The following is a 12,869-nucleotide window of genomic DNA, read 5'->3' on the forward strand; positions in this document are numbered from 1 at the left end:
AAAGATACTCGTACAGATCGCGATGTGACTGGCCTCCAAAAGTGCTGCAAAAGACTTGAAGTATTTTTCAAAACCAGATTGTGAAAAAAAGGTGAGCGCTCGAGTGCGGCGAACACGGCCAAACGCCATGTTTTCCTTGGTAACATGACGTCAGCCACATTATCACCATGGCGAGTTGCAGCGCTGATCTTGAAGTGCAGCGGCACCAGAAAAGTGTCCTTATTCTACCTGAGTAGCAGCGTGAGTCAGTGTCGCTCCTGGACGGTGAGACAGACGTCGAGGACCCTCGGTCATTCGCAACGCTGTCACCTCCAAACCAACTAGTCGCAAGCCCGCGCTGGGCACAACAGTACGAAGTAGTGGTTGCGACTTCGGCGATGATTTGTAAGAAAGGGTCCACTCCCCACACCGGAGCTCGCGCTATTCCGCCGACGTTACTTGACACTTGACCCTTTCTTACAAATCATCGCCGAAGTCGCAACCACTACTTCATATTATTTACTATTAATTTTATTATAGCTATGAATAGGATGAAGGTCGCAGACATCACGCAACTACGTTACTTGTTTGACATGTATTACTGTGTATTTTATAACAAAAATATTATTGAAAACCCAGAATCGATTTTCGCGTTCCTATCATCAGTGGGAAAAACGGAACTAAGGATACAACCAAAGAAACTGAAGTCAAGTACTGTAAGTAGAAAGGTGTCAGAAATACCATCAAGATACAAGTGCAATAAAACCACTAAAGGAAACGCAAAAAAGGTAACAAGATTACATAACCAAAGGCGAGAAGGCACTGAACGAAGTGTCAACCTACGAATACAACTTCAGTGCAACAAGGGGCTCTTTCTGCTTACACAAAACAGGCTTATGAATACGTATACAAACTGCCTCTAGGACTTTCAACTGTTGGACATAACGCGCACATGTCAAACAAGTAACGTAGTTGCGTGATGTCTGCGGCCTTCATCCTGTTCATAGCTATATTAAAATTATTATCTCCACGTAGGTTATTAATTGTATTACTTATTATTTATTATTTATAGGGCTGAAACAATTATACCGATTACTCGCATATCGATCGTTAAGAGTGTAATCGATAATCGTTAGTGTTCAAAATGAGTGCTAACGATTTTTCATGCATGCACATCAGTGATAGCATTCTAGCCCTTGCAATTCATCCGATAGTGAATACGAGTGCAATCATGTACTTTCAAGAGCAATACAATTGATGTATGGCTTTGAAAGAGATTGGAAGAGAAGACTTTGTCTTATTGGTGCATTTCCTGGAGAGGTTGGAGATAAGAGCAGTTGCCAGATGGTGATGGCAAGATTCAGATATCAACAGTGCGGTGCCACAAATTTCGAACATAGCAAAGGTATCATGGAAGTTCTTCCTAAACTGGTGTTCGAGGTACATGGGTAGAGCCAACAAGAATCGATAAAACCAATAAATCGATCGTTAATGATATTGGTTGATCGATAGGAGTTATTGAATTATCGTTTCAGCCCTAATTATTTACATTTTATTATTTATTATTTACTGGGAGTGGCGCGGGGTTCTACACACCTCACTGGAGGTGTGAGACTAGAGCTGTGCTTGTATCACTCCTGTAGCACAATATCTACGCTCCTCGCCGTTTGTGCTTGTGTTGTCATGTATATGTTGCAATGCACCCGCCTTGACGTGCTTTGCAATTTTCTACCGGAGCTCTTACTACGTACCTCGCTTTGTTTCCTTCTTTTATACTGCTGTTTTTTTCATGTCCACCTCATTCCTGATGATGCTTGTTTAGAAGAGTATCTCTTTGTCGTTGTTACTATAATCGAGTGGCACATTCGAACTACAATTCTACGAGTGCTAGTTTGAAATTGCGTTATGAATTTGAGCAATTGTTACGTTCTACTACGTTGTACAGCAGGTACGAACAATAAATATTTACATAGTCACCGGTTTTCGTTTCGCAGTCCCGCATTGTGACTCAGCTAATTTCTATTTCGTTTGCCTTGTATTGTCTGACTAGGGGCGCTGTCACCCCGTCGGGTGCGAGCACCCTTGGACAGAAGCACTTCACTGAACGACAGTGTTCATTTTCGATTTCCTCTTCTGCTTCTGTTGCACAGTTTGAATGTGTGCTTTTTTCGTACTCTGCTCACGATCGAACCAGGCGCGGATCGATCTCCATCATTTTATCTTCCATTGCCATGACTAGCATTAGTACGCATTGTGTACTCACTCGCTGCTTGGCACGCTTGCAGCGCATCTTTCTTCTGTTTCAACCCAGTGCCTGCGTGCACGGTACGGGATTTGCGATGCCACATCAGCGTTGGTGTGTCGTTGTGCTTCGTTGTTTTATTGTTCTTTGCTGAGTAGTGGTCGTTAAAACTGAGAAAGAACGGGTCGTTGACTGGGCGTGGTTTCGATTTGCATGCCCTCTGTCAACTCCAAACCAAGCTGCCGAAGGTACTCCTGCGCTTCCAGCAGAACAAGGTCGCATTCATCTGCAACATCCAGGAGATGTATCTCAAGATATCCCTGGCTCCAGAGGACAGGCCCTTCCATCGTTTTCTGTGGCGGAATAACGAGAACGGGTCGTTGATAGCGCGTGGTTTCGATTTGCATGCCCTCTGTAAACTCCAAATCATTGGTAGCAGAGGATGGTTCTTAGGAAGCCATCATGGCTGCAAAACTGGAAGATCTAGCACGGAAAAGCGAGAGCTGAAAACGGATTTCACTAATACCCGGAGAAATTTGACCGTAGAGTAAACAAATGAGTTGCCTAACCACAAGGACGTACAGGCATGGAGCCGCTTGAGGATAGCGTACCAGGAGACCAAGAAGGTCTTATTGGAGCTCATGGAAGCGGTGGTGGACACTGACTCCAGAAGACATGCTGGTCTCCAGAAACAATACAAACAGCTGGAATTCCAGTATGCAGATGCCATGAAATTGGCCAGGAGTGTGCTCATCAGGAGCAGCAGAGCGAGCCTCGCAGCGTCGACCAGGGAGACTCCTAGTCCCAAGCAATCGCCGCTGAGAGGAGCAACGCCGTTACTGGCGTTAGTGCGCGAGGAAAGCAGAGAAATTCAGGATCTGCGTGCGGCGCTCGAAGATGCACCGTTTCTTGGTCGCCTGGACGACACGCGGGTGATGTTGCCCAGGGCTGCAGATGACGGAGAACGGGTAAAAGTAGAGCCGGACAGCCCTTTTGTGATGATCAGTGGTCAGCGTGTGGGGGAACCTGCCGAACCCTTCCCGACCGTTGCCAAGGCAACCGCGTCAGCATACGCGCCACCGCAAAATGCGTGCACCGCTTTATCTGCAGCAGCCGCAGAGTACCAGCCATGTAGTTCAGTGCCGCCAGGGCCATTTGCAATTATGACCGCGGGCAGCAACGCTCCGGCTATAAGTATAAATCAGGAACAAGGCTCTACCTTCCTGATCCACGCTCCTGCTGATCAAACACCTAGTATGATGTATGCAACGTATGGCAACAATAGTGCTAGGCCGCAGCAGGCATATATGTACCAACAACAACAACAGCAACCGCAGTGGAGTGCGAGCAATAGTGCAGTCGTGTACAACTCACCCGTGTCTACTGGACCATCGCACACCATCTCTGCCGGAGCGTCACAGTTCCGTACGAGACCCAGCGCTGGCATCCAAGCACCCCGTACCCCAGTATTCACCCCAGTTCCGATATATGTCAGAGGCACCGCAGCTCGACCTGCGCCACGGACTGCACCAGCGGCAGCTGCACAGATTAACATCGCCAGTAAGTTGAAGCGGATCGAAATTGCCGTGTTCACTGGAAAGAAACGAAAATACGAGCGCTGGAAATCTGTTTTCAGCGTTTGTGTGGACCAGCAACCACTTTTCGCTGAATTCAAGCTGCTGAAGATCCGACAGTACGTGGCGGGGGAGGCACTGGATGCCATGGAGAGTCTTGGCTACTCGGCAGCAGCATACGAGGCTGCTTTGCGGCGGTTGGAGCGACGCTTCCGTGGGAGTCCCCAGCGCCTTGCGGTTAGGCTGGAAGAGCTGGAACAATCTCCACCTATTCAATCCGGTAGAGCCCAGGACCTGGAGCGCTTTACTGATGTGCTCGACATGGCAGTTGTGACGTTAAAGGATGCCGGTATGCACACCGAGCTAGGTGCAGGCATTCTCTACCAGCGGATCCAGCAGAAGCTGCCGGTAAACTTGTTGGCACAGTATCGCCGCTGGATAGTACACCATCAAAAAGACGAATCGGTGGAGGCGCTGCTGGAGTGGCTGAATGCCGAGGCAGACGTTCTTGCTGTCGCCACAGAAACTGTCAAAGGCATCAGTAAGCAGCATCAGGTCAGGAGCCAATTGTCAACCAGCGGGACAAGTCGAAATCAGCCGACTCGGACGGCAACAGCACATGACACGGTGCAGCCGCGCACGACCACGTTTGTGACATCTACAAACACCAGCGGCAAAATGCCATCCGCGAGGTCCATGTATCAATGTTGCAATGGCAGCGAGCACCCGATAAGGCGCTGCCCGGAGTTTCAGAAACAAGCTGTAATCCAGCGCTGGGCAGCGCGAAGCGAAGCAAGTCATGATATAGATGCCTTGCGACTGGGCACAGCGGCAAGGATTGCCCACGGGACCGGGAGTGCGGTATCGACGGGTGCACGCAGCATCACCATCGCCTGCTGCACACTAAGCCCCGTCAACCGCCTCCAGCGTCGTCTACCCACGCCTCCGGAGAGACTGGAGCCATGCAGCCAGAGAACTTCTGTGCTGTCTCCCTCGGAAACAGAACGAAGGGAGAGTAGCGGATCGTACGGACGGTGACGTCAATTCGGACAGTTACCGTTCAGCTATCCAACGGAAAGCGGTCGCTAACTGTCAACACACTGCTGGACGACGCCAGCACGCGCTCCTACATAGCAAGCAATGTTACGGCTGAACTCGGCCTGGTGGGATCCAGCATGTCGCTGACAATCAGCAAGCTGAATGGACAGCAAGAAACCATTCACACCGTACCAGTATCGTGCACTCTGCGAAGTATTACCGGAGCCACATCGACGACTCTTAATGCATGCACAATCGAGCAGCCAACAGGCAACATGGAGGTTGTAGACTGGCACCACCTGGGAAAGCAATAGGCAAATCTAGCCAACGTTGAGTTTCCACCGCTACCGTCGAAACGCCACATTGACGTGCTTATCGGTGCCGACTATCCGGAGCTTCACATGGCGCATGGAGAGCTCTCGGGTAACAGTCATGAGCCCGTGGCGCGTCGGACGGCATTAGCTTGGACCTGCATCGGCCAAGTACAACCAGCACACCCAGCGGCGAGCTGCTGCTTCACAATGTTCAGCGACGGTGACCTACAGAACAGCTTGAAGCGCCTGTGGGAAATCGAAGAAGTGAACAGCAGCACTACGAAATTCATGTCACACGACGACAAGGCGGCAGAGCAGAAAATTACAACGTCGTTGAAGGTGACGGACGGCCGCTACTGCGTTGGCATACCCTGGAAATTAAAACGTCCAGTCATTTTTTTTTTTTTTACAATGATCACAGCTCACAGGCAAAGACAAAAAATTGCATAGTGGGAGCATAGTGATGGTGAGGCTTTTTGCCCTCAGCCGACCTGAGGTCTCGACGTCATGGGGACATAAAACGCACCAAAAAAAGAAGAAAAATGAAAGGAGTGACCGGTACTTGATACGAAATGTTAGGAGGAGAGACAGTACATACAGACAGTGCTAGGAGAAGAAGGAGAGAAAAGAAGAACAGACGTTATTGGGAATAGTATGTGGAGCGGAATTTGGAAGTCATGGGGTGAGGCAGATATGATGATGATGATCAGAGATGGTCATGTGCCCACGACCAGTCGTTGGTCTTCAAATAGCGGTTGGCTGCAACTTTGAAGTGTTGCAAGTTCTTGGTGCAGAAAGGACCAGAGAAGACTCCGACGGGCAGCTGGTTCCAGACGGGGACAACTGCGTGAGGGTAGGCTCGACACAGGTTGTTTCGGGAACGGACTGGAAGTTCATTGGCCAGTTGGTGTGCGTGAGCATTACATCTCTGGAATTTACTACGGGTGTAGTGGACTGTTCGGTGTTGGGGCTGCTGGGGTGGCAGAATCCTCTGTAGAAGGGGAAGCGCATCCGGACAATGCATCTTGTACAGGAGGCAAAGTGCTGCAACCATCCGACGAAGAGCAAGACTTGGCAGCCAACACATTGGGGCGATGGCACGGATGGCCCGGGCTTGCACACGGTCGAGTCTTGCAAGATGGGATGGGGCCGCTCCCATCCAGACAATAGGGCAGTACTCCATCACTGGGCGCACAAAAGCATTGTAGGCTTGGATGCGACCGGGCACGTCTAGGAGGTGGAAAGCCTTACGCAAAGCACCAAGTCGCTGTGTTGCCCGGAGGGCTACGGTTCGAAGGTGGCGCCGGAAGGTAAGCTGACCATCGAAACTGATGCCCAAGATTTTGAGCTCCTCCTGTTCCATCACATTTGATCCGTTGAAGTCAATCGGTGGCATGTCCCATTGGGTGCGGTGGAAACTGACGGTCAGTGCCTGGGATTTGGCTGGTTCAAATTATATTTTCCATTCTTGACCCCAGCGGGAGATGTTGTTGACTGCTAGCTGGAGGGCTTGGGTGGTATCTTCTTGGGTGGTGGGGGTGATGTTGGCATACAGCGTAGTGTCGTCTGCGAACGAGGCTAGGTCAGCACCGGCTGGTACGTGGTCCTCGCAGTCGTTCACGCACATGAGGAAGAGAGTCGGACCCAGAATACTGCCCGGGGGGACTCCAGCCTGAATTGGGAGCCTTGAGGATGTCTGGCCGCAAATGACCACTTGAAGGTAGAGTTCACTGAGGTAGCTGTTGAGCCACTGGTGCAGTTGCCCACGCAGGCCGTATACGTCGGACTTGTGTAGCACACCGGGGTGTGATACGCGATCAGACGCACCGGCGCTGTCAATGGCGAGTATGCGTGCTGCGCCTTTTTCCCCGGCTGTATGCAGCCACTGGTGGTGGAGGCTGGTAAGGAGGTCGGCTGCACTATGACCATGGCGAAATCCAAACTGTCTGGTGGAGAAGACGTTGTTCGACTCGAGGAAATTTGTGATTGTTCTGTTGATGATTGTCTCCATCACCTTCGACAGAATACACAAGAGCAAAACTGGACGGTAATTGGAGGGTAGAGACTTTGATTTCCGTTTGAATATAGGGACTATGTTGGCAATCTTCCATGTCTTGGGCTGTATCCCAGTTTGGAAGCATTGGGTAAACAGTATGGAAAGCGGTTGCGCCAGTTCAGCAGAGCAGGCTTTCAACACTCGTGCCGGTATCCTATCCGGCCCGGTTGCCTTTGATGGGTTGAGCTGGCGAAGGGTGCGTTCAACAGCAGCGACGCGGAAACGGACGTCCGAAAGAGCCTGGTCAGTTCGAGGTCTGACATATGGGAATGGGGCTGACAGGTCATCTTGTCCGAGACTGCATTTGCTTGCAAAATAGCGGGCCATACATTCTGCTTTGTCTGCGCTAGCTGTGTACTCACGTCCATCGGGATCACGTAATGTCGGAACAGATTGACTACGCCCATTGCCAGAGGCACGCTTGACGGTGCGCCACCAGTCACCGGGTGGCAGCTGCTTTGAGGTCATTTTCTGTCTCAGTTTCGCCATGAAAGCACTCTTGGCAGTTTTGAGACAGGCAATCGTTGAGAGCCGTGCATCTTGGTAGGCTGACTGCCAATCGTCGTCAGACTGGTCGTCTCTCAGGCACTTCCATGCACGTCGTTTCCTCACTGTGGCAGCAGTGCACTCAGGGGTCCACCATGGAGGATCTGATGCTCGGGTTTTCAGAATTTTAGAGGGGATGAATCTCTTCATACCCTCCAGGATCCTCTCTGAGATGCCAGTGCATGACAGGTCTGGATCAGTCCAAGCAATAGCTGCCCAATTGGTGGTTCTGAAGAAGTGACGGAGCCTGGCCCAATCAGCATGCTGATACCTCCATACTGTTCTTGATATGGGAGGCTCGCGTGATGCACGGATCTGGAAGTCAGCAAGTATACAGGCATGGTCCGATTTTCCAAGAGGTGGCAAGACAGTAGCCAATGAGTCATGCCTGAAAGCCCAGCGAAGGCACCCGGCCATCTGCACAGATTAGAAAAACGGCTTCGACGTGACTCAGCAGCAGCAACAGCGTACAGTGGTGTCATCCGCAAGTACCTAGCCAACGTGTACATTCGACGAGTGCCAGACAAAGAGTGTGGAGGTTCTGTAAATGAATGGTACCGTCCACACTTCACCATCATCCGTGAAGATAAGGCTACCACAAAGACATGTGTGGTTTTCGACGCAGCTGGCATCAGCAAAGGTGTAGCGCTGTACGATGTTATCAGTGCTGCTTCCAAGCTGCAGCGATCGCTGCCGTAGGCACTCCTGCGCTACCGGCAGAACAAGGTCGCCATCATCTGCGACATCCAGGAAATGTATCTCCAGATATCCCCGGCTCCGGAGGACAGGCCCTTCCATCGCTTTCTGTGGTGGGTTAATTAACAGGAACCGACCACGTTTGAGTTCAACCGGGTTGTCTTCCGTGTGAACGCGTCGCCTTTCCTAGCGCAGTACACGTGGCAAGGCACAATGCCCATCAGCACGTCGACACCTATCCTCGTGCAGCGAAAACGGTCCTTGCGTCAACGTACATGGATGCCTCCATGGACTCTGTTCGAAGCGATGAGGAAGGCGTTGAGCTCGTAAGGCAGCTGTTGGCGTTGAGGCACAAAGCCAGTATGCACCCGCGCAAATGGCTGAGCAACTCCACGGCAGGACTGCAGACCATCCCGGAGGAGGATCGCACTAAGGAGAGCAACCTCACGAAGGGAGAGCTGCCGAATGTCAAGCCACTGGGAATCCTCTGGCTTGCGAAAGAGGATCAGTTCACATTCGAACTGCAGCTATCGGAGATCGGCTCTAATCCAACGAAGCGCGCGTTTCTCAGTGCAACAGCAAGTTTATTTGATCCACTTGGACTCCTCGCACCGTACCTCGTGCAAGCAAGGATCCTGCTGCAAGAAATGTGGCTTTGTGGAGCAGCATGGGATGAGCAACTGCCCCCAGCAATCGCCAAGAAGGTTCTTGGTTGGCTTGAGCAGGTGACGGAGCTATCAACAGTACGTGTACCACACTGCCTGACGGCCACAGCGCGCACAGCAATCAGTAGCCAGCTTCACGTGTTCTCAGATGCGTCCGAGATAGCATACGGAGCAGTCGCGTGTCTTGTCAGTCACTATGACACTGGAGAACCGACAGCACGGTTCGTCGCAAGCAAGGTCCGTGAGGCACCAGTGACTGCTGTCAGCGTTCCGCGTCTTGAGCTTATGGCGGCGACAACCGGAGCAACGCTCGCCATATTATCCGCCGAGTCACTGAACCTCGACCCCCGAACAACGACGCTATGGTCGGACAGCAGCAACGTTCTGCACTTGATCACCAATCACAGCCGCACCTTCAAGCAGTTTGTGGCTAGTCCAGTGGGCGAGATTCAACGGCAAACCAATCCTACCCAGTGGCGGTATTTGCCCACCGTGCTCAATCAAGCCGACCCGGTCTCTCGAGGAATGTCAATGCAAGAGTTGGCGGGAAGCAGTTTATGGTGGAACCGTCCTGGCTTCTTCGGTGCCGCTGAAAGTGAACGGCCAGTTCAGCCGGAACTGAAGCCCCGTCCGTCAACTCTGGAGTTGAAGAAAGTCAACCAACCAACGGGCAAGTCCATCGAGCTGGCTGCGATGACCGTCGACCAATGCCACGGCCAGCTGAATCGTCATGAGCCAAGCCGCTACTCCGACTGGGTACGATTGTGCTGTATTCATGCTTGGTGTGTGCGATTCGCTACGAATTGCTCGTTTCCACCCGCAAAGCGAGAGTTTGACGAATTATCGGCACAGGCAATCCGGGACTCTGATGAGTTTTACAACAAGTGAGCGCAGCAACAGTCGCTGCCAGAGTATGCTGCAGTTAAGGCAGGGAAGCCGATCCCTGCAACCTGCAAGCTGGTCTCGCTCAAGCCAATGATTGACGACGCTGGCCTTCTACGCGTCGGAGGTCGACTACGGCATGCTGACTTCTTGACTGCAGAACAATGCAATCCAATCGTCCTCCCACGAGGAGATCATGCGACACAGCTGATTGTCAAGGCATGTCACGAACGAGGATATCACGCGTTCCGTGTCAGCCACACGCTAGGCGAACTCTCATAACGCTACTGGATCGTCGCTGGCCGTGAAGAGGTGCGAGCTTGGGAAGCCAAGTGTGCGAGGAGCGCCCGGAACCGTACGAAGCCGGCAATTCAGGTGATGGCGTCACTACCTTAGGTCCGAGTTAGCCTGCCGCTACGCGCATTCAGCCGAGTCTCTGTAGACTACGCCGGACCATTTATGACGAAGCCGGGTCGCGGCCAGACACAACACAAGCGGTATCTGTGCTTGTTCACCTGCTTGCAGACGAGAGCAGTGCATCTCGAGCTGTCATACGCGTTGACAACGGACTCGTTTCTGCAGGCGTACGTACGCTTCGCCAATCAACGGGGAGTGCTGATCGACGTCATCTCCGACAATGGCACGAATTTCGTCGGCTTCACCAATGAGCTTGCTCAGCTAGTCAAACAGCTTGATGCAGAGGTGATTCAGCGGCAGACAGCGGACCAGCAGACTAGCTGGCGTTTCAACCCTCCAGCAGTACCACATTTCGGCGGAGTGCATGAGGCGTTAGTAAAATCGGCAAAGCGTGCTATCTCGCCGATTCTGAAGAACACGGAGGTCACAGACGAGGAGCTTTTGTCTGCTATTGTCGGCGCAGAGGCGCTCATGAACTCACGGCCCCTGTCCTACATGTCGGCAGCTGGTCGTGACCCGACTCCACTAACGCCCAACCATTACCTGTACAGCCGGGTCGGTACTCGGTTTGCACCTGCAGGAGTGGACGAGAGCGAGTTCAACCCTCGGCAACGCTGGCGTGCAGTGCAAGAACTCGTGCTGCACTTTTGGCGGAGATGGATGCAGGAAGACGTGCCAGAGCTGAACCGGCCAGTCAAGTGGAGGACGGCCGAGACAGACCTCAAGATCGACGACATCGTTCTATTGACATCCCAAGACAACCCGCGGGGCACTTGGCCAATGGGTCGTGTCACCGAAGTGCACCCTGGTCCAGACGGACACGTGCGATTTGTGAAGGTCAAGGTGGGCGACAAGACCTACACCCGCCCAATCGTGCGTCTTTGCAAGCTGTTCTGTGAGTAGCTCCTTGTTTGCCTATTTCAGAACAATAGTCAATTTTCGTATTTTTTGGTCACTGTGAATTTCGGCACAGGGGGAAGGAAGAGAAATGTTTAGAAGAGTATCTCTTTGTCGTTGTTACTATAATCGAGTGGCACATTCGAACTACAATTCTACGAGTGCTAGTTTGAAAGTGCGTTATGAATTTGAGCAATTGTTACTTTGTACAGCAGGTACGACCAATTAATATTTACATACTCACCGGTTTTCGTTTCGCAGTCCCGCGCTGTGCCTCAGCTAAATTCTATTTCGTTTGCCTTGTATTGTCTGACTAGGGGCGCTGTCACCCCGTCGGGTGCGAGCACCCTTGGACAGAAGCACTTCACTGAACGACAGTGTTCATTTTCGATTTCCTCTTCTGCTTCTGTTGCACAGTTTGGATGTGTGCTATTTTCGTACTCTGCTCACGATCGAACCAGGCGCTTATCAATCTGCATAATTTTATTTTCCGTTGCCATAACTAGCATGATTACAATTTTTAATTGTCAGGGTGGATGCAAGTTTGCGAGCTCCTGACCTTTACTCCTTTTTTCGGTTTCCCGGGGCACTCCGCCCTCGACCCCAATACGGACATCGCCGTGCTCACTGATGACGAGCTCAACGAGCTCATCCAGCGACTGGGACTGGAGTTCCCCAGAAAGGCGAAGAGGCCAATGCTGATTGCCCTACTGAGAGGATCCAAGGACTCGGCTCCCGTGAGTCGTGCTAACCCTGATGTAGCTAGCGATTGCGCCGCACTCTCCGAACTTACCGGGGTAGTAAGAGAACTGAAATCAAGGCTAGAGACGAAGAAAGATATGAATGTACAGGTTAGAGATTCCGACATTGTCACATGCACCGGTACAAACACAAGGCCAAGCTGCACAGCACATTGTAGAAAATTCGTACGCAGACTCCGCAAGGCAGCCACCAAGGCCGCATGCACCTGGCCATGACGATCGTTCGCAAAAGCCAAACCACCATAGGGAGGAGACATCGCGGTACACGGCACCGAAAACACCCAACAGTGCACCTGGACTCGTAGGACGACCCTGCGTGACGGTGTACTACATTGGAAATGTTGACCCGGACTGCGATGCGGATTCAATAGCTGAACACTGCGAGGCACAAGGTATATCTGTAGTACAAAGCGTCGTGTACACCTCCATGCACTTTACAACAGCCTCTCCTCGTATTACAGTCTTGGTCACGGACGCCAAGAAGGTCGCGGAAGAATCGTTCTGGCCTGATGAAGTTGGCCGTACTGTAAGAGAGTGGCGATTTGGTACAGAGGCCTGGGCTCCTAAACCCGTTAAATCATAATGGCTCAAACCACCGACCCACTTCCCTTGAACCCACATGCTCAACACACCAATCGGATCAGCATGAAGCTTAATCCACATGCCGCCCCGTTTCACCCGCACACCCACCACCTGACCCAGCACAGTAGTACACTTAACATTGGCCACATCAATATAGCATAATTATTACGCAGTCTATGCCACAAACTGTGTGAAGTTGAAAGTATAATGATAGAACAGC

The 12,869-nt window shown here is 51.7% G+C and overlaps 2 protein-coding genes across 2 annotated transcripts; both read left to right on the forward strand.

The window, feature by feature from the left end:
* The first annotated feature begins 8,720 nt into the window (after nt 1–8,720).
* On the forward strand, nt 8,721–9,998 carry LOC135810640 (uncharacterized). Its single transcript, XM_065324132.1, has one exon. The coding sequence runs from the start codon at nt 8,721–8,723 to the stop codon at nt 9,996–9,998; it is 1,278 nt and encodes a 425-aa protein (XP_065180204.1).
* A 453-nt stretch (nt 9,999–10,451) lies between these two features.
* LOC135810642 (uncharacterized) lies at nt 10,452–11,312 on the forward strand. Its single transcript, XM_065324133.1, has one exon. The coding sequence runs from the start codon at nt 10,452–10,454 to the stop codon at nt 11,310–11,312; it is 861 nt and encodes a 286-aa protein (XP_065180205.1).
* Nucleotides 11,313–12,869: the final 1,557 nt, after the last annotated feature.

Source organism: Sycon ciliatum, chromosome 2 (genome assembly GCF_964019385.1).
Source record: "Sycon ciliatum chromosome 2, ocSycCili1.1, whole genome shotgun sequence".
Classification (NCBI taxonomy): domain Eukaryota; kingdom Metazoa; phylum Porifera; class Calcarea; order Leucosolenida; family Sycettidae; genus Sycon; species Sycon ciliatum.

Bases quoted from the DNA above. Each gene is read 5' to 3' on its own strand.
- LOC135810640 (XM_065324132.1), top strand. From the start codon at position 8,721: ATGGATGCCTCCATGGACTCTGTTCGAAGCGATGAGGAAGGCGTTGAG.
- LOC135810642 (XM_065324133.1), top strand. From the start codon at position 10,452: ATGACGAAGCCGGGTCGCGGCCAGACACAACACAAGCGGTATCTGTGC.